Below are 18,304 nucleotides of genomic sequence, written 5' to 3' on the forward strand. Positions count from 1 at the left end.
TTGACTTCAGGTAGTGAGGGCATGCAGACAGACAGGCAGGCAGGAGTCTGCCTTGACTTCAGGTAGTGCTAGAGAAGTAAATCACGGTGTGAATGGCCTTTGTTCCAGTCTTTATAGACATGCTGCAGAAGCGCAATGAGTGGTTGGGCAAATTAGGCTGATGCCCACTGGGCTGGGCTTCTCCCTGCTTGCTCCACGCTAGGACATCACTATCAGATGTGGGCTCAGTGGAGGGCGCTTCCCTGGGAAAGGAGAGATGACTGCATCTAACTTTGCTTGTCTGTTGAAGAAATTATACTTATTAAAATCCCACAACAGGAAGATTTTACATAATACAGTGCCTTTTTACAGTCTGTGGTGTTTATTCTTTTATAGGTTCAGACATTAAAGGAAATACCATTATGCCAAAGTCTGAAATTTCAAATTCTTATGAAGACCAATGCTCATACTTTTTTGATAAATACTCCAAGGATCTTTTAGTTGAGGTAAAACCATTTCTAAAAATGGCAATTTGACCATAATTAGGACATTTCCCATTGCAGTCCTTTTCTGTTTCCTTTCTTTCTGTTTTTGGGTTGTGTTGTATTGTGGTTTGGTGGTGGTGGTGGTGGTGGTGCTGTATCTTTAAGTCAAGGTGTCACATTTCCCACATTGGCCTAAACTCAGTACATAGCCTAGGATGACTGTGAACTTCCAGTCCTCCAGCCCGCCTCCAAAGCTCTGGTGCGTGCCAATGTGTCTAGTCTATACAGTGCTAGGCATTGAACCCAGGACATCATCCGCGCCTGGCAGGCACTCCCTCTATCCACTGAGCCTCATAGCTTCAGTGCATTGCTTTGCATCCTCAAAGCAGACACTGGGTGCGATCCCTGAAGGACCAACATGCATGTGTTATGGACTGGGGCAGGTCTTCATTTTCTTCTAGAGTATTTAACTAGTAATGCTGTACCCTCCCATATATATTCTAACCCTAACTCTGCCACATACAGTCCCCTAATGTGTGCTTTGTGAACACACACACAGGCTCTGACTGAGATTCTGCACCAGAAGTTCTTAGATGCTGACTTAGAGGACCGCCACCATGCGTATCTGAAGCCTTTCCGAATCCTTGTCAGTCTGCTGGACAAGCCAGAAATAGGTAACATGGGAAAGCCACTGCCTGGGGACAGCTCTGCATCAGTGTTCTTACACGCACTGTGACCCTGACCCATCTTACACGCACTGTGACCCTGACCCATCTTACACGCACTGTGACCCTGACCCCTCTTATACACACTGTGACCCTGACCCCTCTTACACACACTGTGACCCCCTGATTCCAAGAACCTGTTGAGGGAAGTGATCCCTCCCTCTGTTGCTCTTTACTGTCAGCTCTGATGTGTAGTCACCAGAGCCCCATAACAGGACAGACACCCCCACCCCATCTGTCTACTGCATTGCAAGCTCAAGGGTATTGTCTAAGAGGCCAGGGTATGTGCACCTTCTTGCCAGAACAAAGAGCCAAGAGCATTCTTAGGCCCTGCAACCCTTTTGTTGTTAACCAGAGTGCAGCACTGAACATCTGTTTTGTGGCATGCGCTCTAGGGCAGCAGGAGACGACAGTGGTTCTTTGTGAAGAAGCAAGGGGCACCCGAGGTGCTGGGATGTCTGTGCACTTGTGCTTAGGGTTTTTCAAATAGTCTATACCCTTTGGGCTAGCCTTGAACTTGGTATGTAGCCAGGTGGCCTTGAGCCCATCATCTCCTGCTTCTGCCTCCAGAGGCTTGGGATTATAGACCTAACACCACATTCGATCGAGTTCTCTAAAAATCATTGCATGTGCTACGTACTGTGCATGTGTGTGCACTCTCGTGTGTGCTCATGCACACCATGGTGAGCATGTTGAGGTCAGAGGGCAGCTCTCAGGAGATGGCTCTCTACCATGTGGTGTGGGTCCTGGGAGTCACCCAAGCTGTTAGTCTTGGTGGAAAGTATCTTCAGCCACTAAGACATTTAGACAGGCCCTGACTGCCTTTTTTTCCAGCAGTAATTTTGTTTTGGGTAACTTGCATGTGTCATGTGTCTCCACACCTCCAACATGGAGGTGGGACCTCTTGTGGTACCCATTTTACAGAGGAGGAGTTATTTTCCCGAGGTCACCCAATGCCCAAGCCTTTCTTTCAGGAAGCACTTATGGCCTGGCAGTGCTGAGCACAGATGCCCTGGCAGTGCTGAGCACAGATGCCCTGAGATGCTTGCCACGTAACAAATATGGTCCTTGTTGAGCCATGAGCCCCTGTGGCTTAACCAACCCACAGTGTGAGCCTTTCGTCCTAGAAGTGCCTGTGCTGGGCTCAGTCTCTCTTCCTCCCCCGCTCCCCCACCTCCCATCAGCTAACACGATAGATTTCTCTGTACCTGGAAGTAACTCTGGCTCTGTAAAGTCACATTTTAGCCTGTGAATCAGATGCTCTTAGCTTGTTTGGAACTTACTGTGTGGTTTGGGGACGTATTCAAAGAAGCCGGAGGACTTAGCATTAGGAGATGTATGTTTTGTGTCAGAGCTGTCCTGCGGAGAGCCAAGCAGCTATGCCTTTAGCTAGGCTCCAGGTCATACTTTCTAGACGGGAGAGTGGTTGGCTTCATTTCAGGTGGTTGTTAGCTTTGCTCTCCGGGCTGGCTTAGTTGTCTAAGGGATGTACCCATAGCTACACAGGTTGATTATACAGAAACAGGAGCACAAGGCAGTTACTCTACCCTCAGTCCTGTCCATTCTTCAGACATGCTTTAGCCATGTCTTGTCCCCTCCATGGAGGAGGGCTGCAGAACTGACCATGGTAGGGAGGAAGCCCTCGGCACCCTTCCAGGAAAACACACAGCACTTGTGAAAACAGTTCTCTCAGAGGCACACTGTGATGCTGTGAAAAGCATTGGTGTGCAGGCCAATGGCATAGCAGTTGTTTGCTGAGGCCACAGGTTTGGTCACAGCATGGAAAAACAAACCCATGAGAGATGAATGTGCAGTTGCCATCTGCACAGCAGAAAGCAGAGCTTTTCTTTGGTGAGAGTAGGTAGGACACTGCTCCCTCTGCGTATGCTCATGCGAAGTCAGCTTTGGAAAGCTGCTGCCCGGTGCTCTACCCAGTGGACCAGGACACTGCTCCCTCTGCATATGCTCATGCGAAGTCAGCTTTGGAAAGCTGCTGCCCGGTGCTCTACCCAGTGGACCAGGACACTGCTCTGGCTGCAGCTGGGCATTTCAGTATTGACGTTGTTTTGTGTTCTTGCTCTGGATTGAAAGAGCTGAGAACAGGGCAGTTGCTCCTTCTCTGTGGATGTCTGTCCCGAGTGATGTTGGCCACGCAGCTCACAGATTGGAACATGTCATGTTCAACGGCCTTCACCTAGTGGAAGTGAGCTTGAGTGACCTGTTACCTTGTGCAGCAGGGAGAGCAGCAGCACAGTCCCTGCTGAGCGTGCCCAGACGGGACAGTGTCTTAGACACGGTGGCGCTGGTTGTTGGCCTGTGTGTCGCCCTGCCACTGTTGCCCTTACCCTGTTACATCTGTGCGTCTTAGAAGCCTGAGTGTATGGAGGTGCTCATGTGCTTTGTGTGTCTTCATTGGTTAAAATTTGATGGTTAAGGGTTGGGGACCTAGCTCACTTGGAAGGGTGGCTACCCAGCATGCAGGAAGCATTCGCTCCACCCAGCCTCTTACTGCACAAGTTGGACGTAGTGGCAAAAGCCTGTTTTTTGCAGCACTTGGGAGGTAGAGACAGGAGAATCAGAAGTTCACAGGAATTAATCCTTGGGTATGTTGTGAGTTTGAGGCTAGCCTGAGCTAAAGAGCACATCTCAAACAACATTTAAGTACCTTATTATCCTTCTCTAACTGTTTTCTATTGGTTTCAGGACCTCAAGTGGTTGAGAATTTATTTCTGGAAGTCATCAGGGCCTTTTATTCTTACTGCCACGATGTCCTCGGCTCTGACCTTAAGCTTAGCTATACTCAGAGTGGGAACCCGCTAATCAGGTATGAGCTCAACTTCCACATCCTCAGTCACTCTCCCAGGCCTTCTCCCCTGCTCTTCAGTAAGAGTCATGCAGTGTTGAGAGGGTGGGCAGGCCACTACTCAGAGCACCCATGGCAGTGCCTTCCTTCTAATCGTGAGGGGAGGTTAGCCTGGCCCCTCCCTAGGCTGCGACAGTCAGTGTCATCCAGCAGAGGGCATTTGATCTCTTGTACACAAGTGATGAGTCCCAGGGAGAAGAGGAGTTGGAAGATGGGAGAGAGGAAGTTCAGAAATAAGGGGGAGAAGAGACCAAGGCAAGACCCTGAAGGCTGGCCAAGGTGCTAGAAGGGGTGTCTTTGGGAGCCATTAGACAGACTGAACCATTAGCTCAAGCTCATTCTTGGCTACATAGTGAGTTTGAGTCTGGGCCACTGAGACCTTGGGGAATGGGGAGAGAGAGAGAAAGGGCCACTGAGACCTTGTCAGTAGATAGAGAGAGAGAGAGAGAGAGAGTAAGTGAGCCAGCCAGCCACCTCTTTACACCTCACTGTTAAACCTGCTCTCTGCCTGGATTGGTAATGTATATACAAAAATTTAATTCTCCTGTTTTTTTGGAGTTTATTTTGTTTTGTTTTGTTTTCGGTTTTTCAAGACAGGGTTTCTCTGTATAGCCCTGGCTGTCCTGCAACTCACTCTGTAGACCAGGCTGGCCTCGAACTCAGAAATCTGCCTGTCTCTGCCTCCCAAGCACTGGGATTAAAGGTGTGTGCCACCGATGCCCAGTTCTCCTGTTTTCTTGTTTATTCATGGTAAATGTCCCCAGCAGTGTGTTATGTTGGTTTTTTCCTCTCTCAAAAAATAAGAGGGTTTTCTTTTCTTTCTTTCTTTTAATTTTTTAAAATATTTATTTATTTATTTATTTTATGTGTATGAGTACACTGTAGCTGTACAGTTGGCTGTGAGCCATCATGTGGCTGCTGGGAATTGAACCCAGGACAGCCCCACTCGTTCCACCCCCACCCCTCCACTCACTCCGGTGTAATTCACTGTTGCTGTCTTCAGATGCACCAGAAGAGGGCGTCAGATCTCATTACAGGTGGTTGTGAGCCACCATGTGGTTGCTAGTATCAGAACTCAGGACCTTCGGAAGAGCAGTCAGTGCTCTTACCCGCTGAGCCATCTCGCCAGCCCCCTTTCTTTTTAAACATAAATGCAATAGATGTTTATGTAGAATAACCTGATATTTGAATCTATCAAAAAACAACAAAGGCATTGTCTTCTATAATCCTTCCATCCTTCAAGGAAAAATAAAAGGTTCTCACTTCTTTCTAGACCTTCCTACACATTTAAACATGTCAACCCCACCTTCCAGCTCAAAGACAGGGTGGCATGGTGGTTTTAAGTACAGCTGTGACTAGCTCCCTGCTGTTAGCCGTGGAATGTGCTGATCCAGAGCCCTCATCAGGAACCTGTCATTAAATAAGTCCTGAGGGGATGGACAGTCTCTTGCTGATAGACACTACCTTTCACGTGGTTTCCACCTTCTTCTGTTATTAGTCACGTATCTTTGTGCATCCATGTGAGGATCTCTGTAACACTCCCTAGAGAGCTTTACTGAGTTGCAGGAACACATTTAAAACATCAGCAATGTGCTGGGGCCGTAGCTCAGCAGTGCAGCATTGGCTAGTGTGTCCCAGGCCCTGGTTTTGACATCCAGCATCATAGGAAGGAAGGAAAGAAAACTGTAGCCACATCTTCCTGCTGAACCTGCAGTTGGGCTGGGAGCTGGGGCATCATGCTAGTGTTACATTCTTCCCACCGTAACTCTTTCATCTGTTTCTAAGGGGATCCATGAGGAAGGACACTGTTTAGCAGGGAGTGGTCTTCTTCAGAGTCGTGGCTGCCCGCAGGTCACCCACATTCATGCAGGCAGTGATAATTGGTCTCAGTGGATTATTTACAGAAGGGAAAAGAGAAAATAGTGCACAACAGTGGGAGGGGACAAGGTGGGGGCGGGGCCGGGCAGGTGAGTGTGCTGCATTTCATTTATGTATAAAATTGTCAAAGGCCAGCAGACAGGTTCTAAAAGCTTTAGTGGTAGTAAGGGCACTGTGGACATGCTTTCTGAGTCTGTCAGAGGCAAGAGCAAGAGCCCGCGGAGCCTCCTTCAGACACCTCACTCTGACTGCTCCTCCATCGGTGTGTTCAGCCAATCTCTGTCTTCTGCTCACAGTACAATCAAAGACAACAGACATGCCTCGGAGATTGTGAAGACGGTCAACTTGCTGGTCTCGTCGCTCAGCTCGGACTTCCTGTGGGATTACATGGCACGGCGTTTCGAGGAGTGCTTCAGGTGAGTGATGTGTGTGACCAGGGAGCAGATGGATGGCTCCATGGCTGCGTGGAGGCTGGGGTCTCAGCCCAAGTGACTCCCAGAGTCTCTCCTGACCCTCAGAGTCCAGTGGACACAGGGCTGAAAGGAAGTCATGTTGGACACTAATCATAGGTCAGAGACTGTCTGTGCCACAGGATCCCAGGCCACTTTATTATTCACTAAGGTCTAGCCTTTGAAAGCCCTTGCCTGTTCCCTAGTGTTGATCAATGCTGCTTCTGCGAGCCCCAGGCTCTGCTCAGCTTAGGCACTGTTGCCACTGCTAAACTGTACTCTTCAGTCTTAACTCCTTCCTGAAGATAGTGAATGCTGGGTCAAAGTGCTCATGGGTTGAATTCATGTGTGAATCCTGTGTGGGCCCCTGACTCTTACCCATGTAAACTTCGGCCATCTATGTCCTGTGGCTTCAGAGCCTGCTGTGAATTCCTGGGCAACCTCTTGAGAAGTGGCATTTTGTTTTCCTAATGTGGATCTGAGAGATAGCTAGAGCCCAGAGACATGCAGAGAGGATCTTGCCCAGCATTGCACGGCAGGTCAGTAACAGCAAAAATCAGAACCAAGTCATGCCCAGTGTGGGTGCCCGACTTCTCCAACTGCTCCTTAGTGCCTCTCTGCCCCCTAGAAACCCGGCACAGGTGGCCTACCCCAATCTGAGGGGATTGTCGCTGTACCCAGAGCCAACAGCAGGATGGTAGAAGGGTAGAGAACATCACGCTTGCTCGGTTCCACTTGTTCCTTCTTTCTTTTGTCAGAGTTAGGGTCAGACTCAAGGGCTTGTGCTCAGCCTCTAAGCCACACCCCTGCCCTTGTTTTGTTTGTCCATTTTGAAACAGATCTTTCTGTAGACCAGGCCGGCCTTGAACTCACAGAGATCCACCTGCCTCGGCGTCCTGAGTGATGGGGTTAAAGGTTGACGCCACCCCTGCCCTGCGGCTTGTTTGACTTTTTGAGACAGAGTCTCACTGAGGTGCCCAGGCCGGCCTGGAACCTGCCACTCTCCTGCATCAGGGTGTGTGCGTGCATGTGTGAGTGTGTGTGCACACGTGTGTGTGAGTTTGTGAGTGTGTGCGCACACACACACGTGTGCATTGTGTGTGAGTGTGCACGTGTATGTGTGTGCGTGCATGCATGTGTGTGTACGCACCCATGTGTGTGTGTGTGAGTATGCATGCACACGCGTGCATGTGTGTGTGTGTGCACACGCGTTCATGTGTGTGTGTGTGTGAGTATGTGTGTGTGTGCACACGCAGCCATGTTGGCAGGACAGGAAGCTGAGAGCATGAAGCAGAGAGTGAACTGCAGGTAGAATGAGGCCTTCAGCTCTCAAGGCGTCTGTTTCAGTGATGTTCTTCCCCCACTCGGGCTGTGTGACACTGCCTGCCAGACCTAAACCTGTGCAAACAACGCCACCACATGCCCAAGACTAAGGGAGATGTGTCTCATTCAAACCGCCTCTGTCTATTCCTGCTTATAGAAACAACACTGGACTCCAGAGCCCAGAGCCCAGCAGCAGCTCGGGCAGTGAAGCTAGCTGCACTTATCCCGGGGTCACACAGCTCAGAGCCTGTGACCTCAGAGGCATCTTGTAGAGAAGTCCCAAAGAAAGAATAACCCAGGCATGGTGGTGCACACCTTTAGCTCCAGCACTCAGGAAGTAGAAGCAATCGGATCTCTGTGAGTTCAAGGCCAGCCTTGGCTACATACCAAGTTCTAATGTCAGCCAAGCCTATGTAATGAAACCCTTTTTCAAAAAGAAACAAACAAACAAAAAAATTGGCCTCTGGGCCATTGTTGTATAACATAGGCTGGTCCCTGTTCCCTCAGATGGGTCTTTGATTTGTACTGGGGACTTGAGCCACATATACTGTGACATCTCTGTGTGTCTGCTGGGTGATGAGTTCACACCTGAATGGATAAAGTTCAGGTCAAAGTTTGCTTCCAAGACATATTCAATGGGACACTCACTAATACTTCCCCACATTCATCAGTCTGTCACCAACACTGATGTGTCAGACCCACAAACACTGTCCTCCACTTCATTTAAAACAGAATAATTGATGGAAATCATAATGTGTTTGAAATCGAACCAGTCATGTTTGCTCCAGCCTGCAATTTCAAAACCCGTGAGGCTATCAGGGAGGTCCTGACTCAAAACAAAGCCAACCCGTAACCCAGCACGGGGAGCAGAGGCAGGCAGAGCTCTGAGTTCCAGGCCAGCCAGGGCTACAGAGTGAGTTCCAGGACAGCCTGGTCTACAGAGTGAGTTCCAGGACAGCCAGGGCTGCAGAGTGAGTTCCAGGACAGCCAGGGCTGCAGAGTGAGTTCCAGGACAGCCTGGTCTACAGAGTGAGTTCCAGGCCAGCCTGGTCTACAGAGTGAGTTCCAGGACAGCCAGGTCTACAGAGTAAGTTCCAGGACAGCCAGGGCTGCAGAGTGAGTTCCAGGCCAGCCTGGTCTGCAGAGTGAGTTCCAGGACAGCCAGGGCTGCACAGAGAAACCCTGTCTTGGAAAAAAGGGGGAGGGGGAGGACAAAGCTTGCAGTGACTGGGGGGGTTAACTGTCCCTCCTGTGGTTAATGTAGACCAGTGACGCAGACCACCGCTATTGGAGAAGCCATCAGCCCTCCCCCCACTGTCTCGGAGCTCTGCACCCTCCTCGTGTTCCTCCTGGATGTGATTCCCTTGGTAGGTGTGCTGGATGCCTGCTCTTGGCTTTCCTCCCAGCTCTCCTCGGTCTTTCCAGTCTGTTCTGTTAACCTTGCATGTACCAGCAAGTAGCTCCACACACACAGGACATTCTCTAAGTCAGTGTTGTGTAGTGTAGACAGACGCCACAGTTCTTTTTCATGGTGGTCTCCCACCTCCTGAGCACACATTGGCCACTGAGCTGTGCTCCCAGGCTTCTTGCATTCTTGCTGGTTTGGTTTTTTGTTCTGTTCTGGTTTGGTTTGGTTTTGGCTGGCTTATTTTTCTGTTTTAATTAAAGGATTAATTTCTGGGCCTGGCTAAGCTAAAGTGTGGAAACTAGTTGGTGGACTGGGGCTGCACTTTTAGAGGTAACAGTGAACACATTTAATGTAGGCTGCATGTGGCAGCTTCGGTATTTTTTCCAGGAGATAAACTCATCTGAAAGAGAGGGCACATCCTTGGTCTGGGATTAATGTGAAACTGAAACTCAGACAGTCTGGGGTGTTTACGTTCCCTGCGTGGCCGGCCATGGTGAGTAACTGCTACTTCTGTGTTCTAGGAACTCTACTCAGAGGTGCAGACTCAGTACCTCCCACAGGTGCTTGGCTGCCTGCTGCAGCCTCTCGCTGAGGAGGTGGAGGCCCTGAGCGTACCTGAGCTCACGCATGCCTTGAGGACCTGTTTCAAGGTGCTTAGCAAAGTCCAGATGCCGCCCTCCTACCTAGATATGGAGCCCAGCAGCGGGAACTCGGTATGTGCTCCTGGACGCAGACATTGTCCGTGCCTCCGAAGAGTGGGAGGTAATTAGCTTGAGAGCACTGGGAACAAGATGGTGGCCCCTGAGTTCAGGATGCTGAAGGGCTACTGTAGATGATCTTCACTTCACCCTCTCCCGAGTTGCCTAGCCTCTGAGAGTGGCTACATATGCTAATGACTGCAGCAGCGCTTCCATTGTGAGGGTGTACGCATGGGGCTTGACTCACTCAAAGTGCGAATCGGAGGATGCCCTCAGTTGGCAGGGTGGCTTGAGTAGCAGAGATCAGCTTTGAAGCTCAGAGCTCCTTTCTCTCAGTGCTGTGCGACTGAGCTCTACCGCACCCTTCGCAAGCTTCTCCTGGGTTTACTGCCATCTGTGGTACTCAGGCTTGTCAGAGTCGGATGGCCTCCATCTCTGCATGGGCATGGACATGGTGTTCTGTGTGTGCACTCTGTGCCTAAGTTCCCCTCCTTTTATGAAGACACAGCTGTTTGGATTTAGGCCACCCAGATGCCCCCACTTACCAGCTGCCTACAGCCTTTCTTCACATGAGGCCCAACTGCAGGCTGTGGAGGTTAGGGCAAGGCCCCACTGCAGCTCTAGAGGTTAGGGCAAGGCCCCACTGCAGGCTGCAGAAGTAAGGGTTTGAATGCCTATCTGGACAGCACATTCATCATAACCTGCACTGTGTGGCCACTCTGTCTGTTTTTCTGACTGTGCCATGGGTGCATCCTTGTGTGTTTGTTATAGCAGTGCCTAGCTTGTAATTTCTGCATTTCTAGCATGTAATTTCTCCCTGTGTGTGCGGACTTGTACTGTAACCATTTCTTGTGATCAAGGTTGAGAAGGCTTGCAGTCGAGGTACCATTGTCTGCAAAGAATAGTTTGCTCCATGGACTGCAACTGAAGGGCTACGATTACTTCCCTGAAACCGTGAGAGCGCCTCACGATTGTGCCAGATGAACACTTAGTGTTTGAGGCACACTGTTCCTCAGGGGTGAGAGTGCTGAGAAAAGTGGTTAGTGCTGTAGACAGACAGGTGGACAGGCATGCGGAAGTCTGAGGAGAGATCAGGCCAGTGCACAGTGGCGTCTTCTAGTTCTCACTGGAGAGTAGGTAGGAAGGAGGTGGAAAAGCCCCTGGGTTTGGTGGTTGTTGGTTGAAAACAGGCTTTCTCTGTGTAGCCCTGGCTGTCCTGGAACTCACTCTGTAGATCAGGCTGGCTTTGAACTCAGAAATCTACCTGCCTCTGCCTCCCAAGTGCTGGGATTAAAGGCGTGCGCCATTCCTTGTCTTTCAGAGTCCAGTAAAAGGAGGGAACAGAGGCATCATTTTGGAAGCGGAGGCCGTGGTTGCAGGGGATGAAGAGCCTTCCTTTCCCCCACTGAAATCTGAAGACAGTGGGATTGGGCTCAGCGCCTCATCTCCAGAGCTCTCTGAGCACCTCAGGGTGCCTCGGGTCTCTGCGGAAAGAGACGACATCTGGAAGAAAGACGGGGCTATGCAGGCCACATTTCTGTGCATCCAGGAGCTCATTGCAAACTTTGCCAGCAAGAACATCTTTGCAGCTTCGCTGACTGTGTCTGGGGAAGAAAACAAGCCTGAAGGGCCCTCAGGGAAGAGCAACAAGGGCCAGACACAGAGCGCCGAGTACTCCGGCAGGAAGAGCTCGTGGGATCCCAAGCCCATCACCGTGCCCCAGTTTAAACAGATGCTTTCAGACTTGTTCACAGTTCGAGGGTCTCCCTTTAAGACAAGAAGCTCGGAGTCACTGTCATCTGTGCCCAGCAGCCCACATAGGAAGGCAGCCACAGAATGGGGTGTTGACCAGGTGGTCATTGAGTTGGTGGGCTCCAAGGAGGACTGCAGGGAGGCCTTGGCTGCCGCCTGCCACCTGCTGCTGGACTGTGCCACCTTCCCTGTGTACCTGTCTGAGGAGGAGACTGAGCAGCTCTGTGAGACACTCTTCCAGACTCCGGGTAAGAAGTGGTCCTCCCAGTGCGTGATCAGTCGGTTGGGAATTCTGTGCCAGACTTGATGTTCAATCACACAGTCATGTCCACCCAGAAGGGGGCAAGGAAAGGGCCTTGGTCCAGACAAGCAGGAATCCAAACATTTTGACATGGGTGCATGCTTTTGGGTCATTTTAGATTAGGGAAGGTCACCCAGTAACTCTACGAACACCCCTGAATCTGAAATGCTAGACTCAGAAGCGTGTTGAACATCAAGCCTTTGGTTTGTGCTGGCCAGCCCGTTTTCTCCTGTTCTGTAGCCACCTGCCTCAGTAACTTGTTGATTCTGATTCTGACTCCTGTGTCAACTGTGTCTGACTTGGCACCTAGTTTCTGTGTAGACCAGACTGGCCTCAAGCTCCCAGAGATCTGCCTACCCCTGCCTCCCAAGTGCTGGGATTAAAAGGCATGTGCCACCACCAAGTGGCTATGTAAACTCTTGGTTTTAGTCTGCAGCTGGCCACTGCTAGATGTGACCAGTGAGTCCACGTGTCAAATGATCCCTAAGTGTCTTTCCAGGCTGGCCATCACTGGAGAGTCGATAGGGCAGGGAAGGCAAGAATCTAGAGGAGCAACCCAAGTACTGTGGTTACGGCCGTCAGCATGGCTCCTCTGCAAACAACCCAAGTACTGTGGTTACGGCCGTCAGCATGGCTCCTCCGCAAACAACCCAAGTACTGTGGTTACTGCTGTCAGCATGGCCCCTCCGCAGTGGAGGAGCCTATGGGATGAGGGATGGAGGGATGTGCCAGCAAACCTGCCTGGTCCATCCAGAGGTCTGACTCATGAAAGGTACCCAGCATTGTTAGAGCCATAGCTGTCTGTCCATCGTGGCTACCATCAAAGCTGAGTGCCTTAAACATCGGAGACATACTGTCTCAGCTCAGAACCTGAAGCCCCAGACAGAGCAAGATGCCAGCAGAGACATACTCCATCTGTCTGAGCTGGGTGCAGTCCTTGCTTGGTCTGCCAGCAGTCTGTCTGCACATAGACTCCTCCCTCAGTGAGAACCCAGGCACAGTGGGCTAGAGGTGTATTACTTCTTTGTTACTATGACAGATTGTCTGACAGAAGCAACCTAAGGGAAGAGGGCTGTATCTCAGCTAAGGGTCTCAGGAGATCGTCTCAGGAAAAGGAAAGGGACAGCAGCCAGGACAGCTCTGCCTCCTGTGATGGGAGGAGAGGTGGCAGAGCAGGAAGCAGCAAGAGAGACAGTAGAGGCAGCCTCAGGCCTTAGCAGGCCCACATTACTGACCTGCCTCCAGCATCCAGCCTTTCCAGAACATTGCCAACAGCTGGGGATGAGGTGTTCCAGCAGGACTCTGTCGCAAAGGTCCGTCTGATGAGGCCTGTCCTCAGCTGGTTGTATCTAGAAAGACCTTGTCAAGCTCATCTCCCCTGGAGTTTCCTCTGCAGATGAGCACAGTGCTGTCTGCATGCCTCGGGTCACTGTCCCGAGTGAGTTCTGTGGCTCACCTGCTTGCCTCTCTTCTCTGCCTGGCATCCTTTTAGGAGCCAGCGATTGCAGTTTTCCACCATGGCTGAAGTCCCTCATGACAATTTGCTGCTGTGTGAGTGACTGCTCCCTCCAGAACATAGCCATCGCCACACTGCTGGAAATGATAAACCACTCCCAGTCCCTCGCTCTTGTCATTGAAGACAAGATGAAGCGCTACAAAACCGCTGGGAACAACCCGTTTTTTGGCAAGTTACAGATGGTGACAGTGCCTCCCATTGCTCCTGGGATACTGAAAGCCATTGCCGAGAAGACAGACTTCTATCAGGTATTCCCCCCGAGAAGACAGACTTCTATCAGGTATCCCCCTGGGAATGTGTTAGAGGTTCAAGGCCTCTTCCTCAGGCCAGATCCCAGCTCCTGACAGTCTGCACCTCTCAGCAGGCCAGGGTAGTAGCTTCTGGTCTTTCTCAGCATGTAGCTTTTACCTATAGGCAGGCTCCGGTGGGACAGTGGGGGCCCAGCACTGTGCCTCAGGCAGTTAGGGTCTTGACTGGGCAACTCCTGGTGGGATTTTCCTCTGTCCCAGCTGTGTCATGTGACGTGATGATGGCTCTCATGATCTCATGTAGTAAATGTGAATAGAAGGCAGGCTCGTGTGAAGGGAGAGGTACAGGTGTCTCTGTGCTTCTGTGCTCAGAGGGTGGCTCGTGTGCTCTGGAACCAGCTGAACAAGGAGACCCGTGAACATCACATCACCTGTGTGGAGCTGTTCTACCGCCTGCACTGCCTGGCCCCAACTGCCAACATCTGTGAGGACATCATCTGCCACGCCCTCCTGGACCCCGACAAGGTGAGCCTTGCCTCTGGATCCTCTGTGCTATGGCCAGTGGCCTGCTAAGTCTGCCCTAGGTAGAGTGTTCCCACTCAAGCTAAGTCTCTGCTGGCCTCGGTAAATGTCCCGATGAGCAGAGGTGATCCGAAAGCAGGCTGGCAGATTTCTGGGAGCTCGAACCATTGCTTTTGGGGTCCTGATAGTTCAGTTTTGTCCATATTGAGGTTCACCATAGAATTCTGCCCTAATTCCCTGAAAGTCAGGACTTGCAAGCTTCTGGAGATGTTTGTAAGATTCCTAGTTGTAGAGAGTTATTGGCCTCCTGAGATGCCAATTGATTATCCTTGTTCTTTAAGGCCCATGGGCCTGATATTTTGAGGGGGCCATGAAGAAACTGTTTTCTTTGGACCACAGCACTTGGATGTGATTCTGGACACTGACTAATGCCAAGTCTTTTTTAAAAAGAATTATTTTTATTTTATGTGTATGTTTTGCTTGTATGCATGCCTGTATGTATACGCTGTGTGTGTGTGTGTGTGCCCGCGCACGCGCATGAGCACACACGTGCACACGTGCGTGTGCCTTGTGCCCATGGAAGCCAGAATAGGGCCCTGGTTCCCTCTGAAATGGAGTTGCAGATGGTCATGAGCACTACATAGGTGGTAGGACGTGAACCTGCGTCCTCCCCGTCTCCAGCCTACATCTAAGCACGTGGTTCACACCTTTAATCCCAGCACTTGGCAGGCAGAAGCATCTCTGTGAGTTCCAGAACAGCCATGGCTGTGCAGAGAGAGCAAGGGAAGTGAGAGGAGGCAGCGCTTTCTCTGCTGGCCAAGGCAGCGCTCTCTCTGCTGGCCTAGACTGCGCTCTCTCTGCTGGCCAAGGCTGCCTTCCTGGCTGCTTTTGTTACTCACATATTTTTACATTTATGAATCTGGGCGTGCACGAGCATGTGCATGTGTCACACCACCTGTGTGGAGGTCAAAGGACAACTTGGAAGAGTCAGTTTTCTCCTAGCCTTGTGGACTTCTGATATTGAACTCAAGTTACCAGGCTTGCTAGTGAGCACTTTTTACCCCCAGAACCATCTCTCTGGCCCTGCACTTGTTATTTAAATGACACTTGGAGCTGAGCCTGGTGTGACAGGAGTATGGGAGGCTGGGACAGGAAGATTCCAGGTTCAAGACCAGCCTGCTCAACTTAGTGAGACCTTGTGTCAGAATTATTTACAAATAAATAAATAAAGCAGACAAGCAAACACGCAAGCCAAGTTGAAAGCAGGTGGGGTAGAAAAGGTGTTGGGCATATTAAAGAGCTCAACACTCATACTACAAAAAGTAAGACACAAGCCTTATGGTGACTTCCACAGAATTAGATGAAACCAAGTTCCTCCCATTTATTTCCTAATCAAGGGAACAAGGTTGGAAGCTCTGTTTAGGTTTTCCGTGATCTGGCACCTGACACGAGAAATCCAGGGTAGTCGTGTGACGTCCCACAACCGCTCCTTTGACAGGTAAGGCAGTTCTTCATTGTGACCCACCACCCTCAGTCAAGGGAGCACTGCAGAGGCCCCTAGACATTCCTTAGGCTCCAGGGGACGGGGGGGGGGGAGGGGGGTCAGCATCACACATGGGAGTCCATGCTGCACAGGACAGGGTACCCACAGTCCCCTGACTTCATGGAGCCCAGCGTGTGACTCTTATGGGGCTTCAGTGTGGTGGGGATTGAGGGAGCCCACCCTCACAGTCACTGGGAGGCTTTGCAGTCTGCCCAGGGGATTCGACTGGCCGCGTTTCCGTTGCTACATTACCACCTGTGTGCTTCAGATGTGTTCTGTGGTATATTAGACTCTGCTTTGTCTTTGCCACATGCCCACTGTGTCTCTCAAAGCGTAGACTTGGAGCTAGGCACGCAGCTTGTTCCTCACTTGGTGTGAAGCTCCCTGGAGGGTCTGATTCAGCAGAAGATCACTGCAGGCCATGTGCCTGGCATGCAGGGGCGGCAGAGTGGGGACTCAGTGGCATCTCTCCCCACAGGTCCTTGTTTGTCGTCCTGGATAGCCTGGCCTGCACAGATGGTGCTATCAGTGCAGCAGCCCAGGGCTGGCTGGTGCGAGCGCTCTCCCTTGGGGATGTGGCACGCATCCTCGAACCCATGCTCCTGCTGCTGCTGCAGCCCAAAACCCAGAGGACCTCCATCCAGTGCCTAAAGCAGGAGAACTCAGCTGGTGAGCAGCCTCAGTCCCGGGGGGTGGGGGGTGGGGGGTGAGGGGGTGAGGAGGCCCGCAGGCAGGCCTGCAGCACTCTGCTGTGCTGTGGTGCGCACTGCTCACAGGGGTGACTGCCTTGGAAGCGGATTTTACACACCACAGGAACTAGCACTTTGAACTAGTAGGTGTCGGTTGCTATTTTCACTGAAAAGTCAGTGCTTTGTTATGGAGAAGAAATATTTGAAACATGCAATAAATATTGTTATTAGCTGCTGTCACCTCCCTGAGACTAAAAACTCACCCTTCTCAGGTAAGAGTCTTCATACCCTCTGGCCAGCGTATCCGCCTCTGGCAGCCACCTCTGTTCTTGCTTCACCTCTGTGGAAGTAGATTCTAAATGTTGTCACTATAAAAGAGATAGTGGAGTGAATTATGTGAGTGGTTTGTTTAAGCACTCTTGGTATACATGCACATTTTAAAGACCACACTGCATCCTGTCAAGATGTGAACTTCTTACCTCGCAGTGTTACATTTTTTCAGGTTAGTAGCCCACATTTAAATGTTTAACCAGAGAAAACAATCCATGTGTGTCCCTAGTGCACAGTAGAACACCCTTACCAGTGTCCCTTGCTTAGCAGAGGGGTGGTGCTGTGTGTACGCACCATTGTTAATGGAGGTTCCCCAATCTGTACCCCTAATCTGGGGTAGTGTCAGGGACTAGAGAGGTCACTTTCCTGTGGAATCTAGTCAGCTGTCCTTGATGTTTGTCCTGGTCTTACAGAGAGAAACAGTGCCACCCTGAGGCGCGTGGAGGGAGAAGAAATGGCCTCCTCTGGGCACGGTTCTTCCTGAGGGAGGAAGAGCTTGCCACCTTCTAGAAGGGACTGAATTATCCCACATCCTAGGGAAGGGATGGTTAGAGAACTATACACTGCGCACCTTCTTCATCACTCTACACAGCAACTCATGCTTTAGTGTTTCTTGTCTTGTTTTACATGTATCTGTGTGAGAGTAGATGTGTATCCCCCCCACACACACACACATACTGTATGAGCACATGCATGCCATGGCATTTGTGCAGATGTGTGCCTACATATACACACACACATACACATACTGCATGAACACATGCATGCCATGGCACCTGTGCAGATGTGTGCCTACACACACACATATTGTATGAACATGTGCATGCCATGGCACCTGTGTAAATATGTGCCCCCCCATACTGTATGGGCACATTGCTGGTGCAGTTGCTCCCTGGCAGTACAAGAGAATAAAGAAAGGGAGGTGCCACCTGCCCTGCCAAGTCTGTGCTGCTGTGCTGCTGTGCACTTGCAGGCTGTCCATCCGTCTCTGCTTTGCAGGCTGTCCATCCATCTCTGCTTTGCAGGCTGTCCATCCGTCTCTGGCTTGCAGGCTGTCTGTCTGTCTCTGGTTTGCAGACTGTCTGTCTCTGGCTTGCAGGCTGTCTGTCTGTCTCTGGTTTGCAGACTGTCTGTCTCTGGCTTGCAGGCTGTCTATCTGTCTCTGCTTTGCAGGCTGTCTCTCTGTCTCTGGTTTGCAGGCTGTCTGTCTGTCTCTGGCTTGTAGACTGTCCATCTGTCTCTGGTTTGCAGGCTGTCTGTCTGTCTCTGGCTTGTAGACTGTCCATCTGTCTCTGGTTTGCAGGCTGTCCATCTGTCTGCTTTGCAGGCTGTCTGTCTCTGGTTTGCAGACTGTATCCATCTGTCTGGTTTGCAGGCTGTCTATCTGTCTCTGGCTTGCAGACTGTCTCTGGTTTGCAGACTGTCTGTCTCCTGTTTGCAGGCTGTCTGTCTGTCTCTGGCTTGCAGACTGTCTGTCTGTCTCTGGTTTGCAGGCTGTCTGTCTCTGGTTTGCAGGCTGTCCATCTGTCTGGTTTGCAGGCTGTCTGTCTGTCTCTGGTTTGCAGGCTGTCTGTCTGTCTCTGGTTTGCAGGCTG

At 50.9% G+C, this 18,304-nt stretch overlaps 1 protein-coding gene across 4 annotated transcripts in view; it reads left to right on the top strand.

The window, feature by feature from the left end:
* Dop1b (DOP1 leucine zipper like protein B) overlaps positions 1 to 18,304 on the top strand; it is a 113,616-nt gene that overhangs the window by 42,252 nt on the left and 53,060 nt on the right. For all 4 annotated transcript variants that reach the window (XR_004116842.1, XM_031364471.1, XM_031364469.1 and 1 more), the window contains exons 8-18: positions 376 to 485; positions 1,024 to 1,138; positions 3,893 to 4,013; positions 6,227 to 6,346; positions 8,967 to 9,069; positions 9,632 to 9,823; positions 11,130 to 11,808; positions 13,354 to 13,625; positions 13,998 to 14,150; positions 15,545 to 15,645; positions 16,169 to 16,359. Coding sequence is in view for 3 of the 4 variants with exons in the window: in XM_031364471.1 (XP_031220331.1) it covers positions 376 to 485; positions 1,024 to 1,138; positions 3,893 to 4,013; positions 6,227 to 6,346; positions 8,967 to 9,069; positions 9,632 to 9,823; positions 11,130 to 11,808; positions 13,354 to 13,625; positions 13,998 to 14,150; positions 15,545 to 15,645; positions 16,169 to 16,359 (2,157 nt within the window). In the remaining variant the exon portion in view is untranslated. The remainder of the gene's footprint in view (positions 1 to 375; positions 486 to 1,023; positions 1,139 to 3,892; positions 4,014 to 6,226; positions 6,347 to 8,966; positions 9,070 to 9,631; positions 9,824 to 11,129; positions 11,809 to 13,353; positions 13,626 to 13,997; positions 14,151 to 15,544; positions 15,646 to 16,168; positions 16,360 to 18,304) is intronic.

This window comes from Mastomys coucha, unplaced genomic scaffold, assembly GCF_008632895.1.
Source record: "Mastomys coucha isolate ucsf_1 unplaced genomic scaffold, UCSF_Mcou_1 pScaffold12, whole genome shotgun sequence".
In the NCBI taxonomy this organism is placed as follows: domain Eukaryota; kingdom Metazoa; phylum Chordata; class Mammalia; order Rodentia; family Muridae; genus Mastomys; species Mastomys coucha.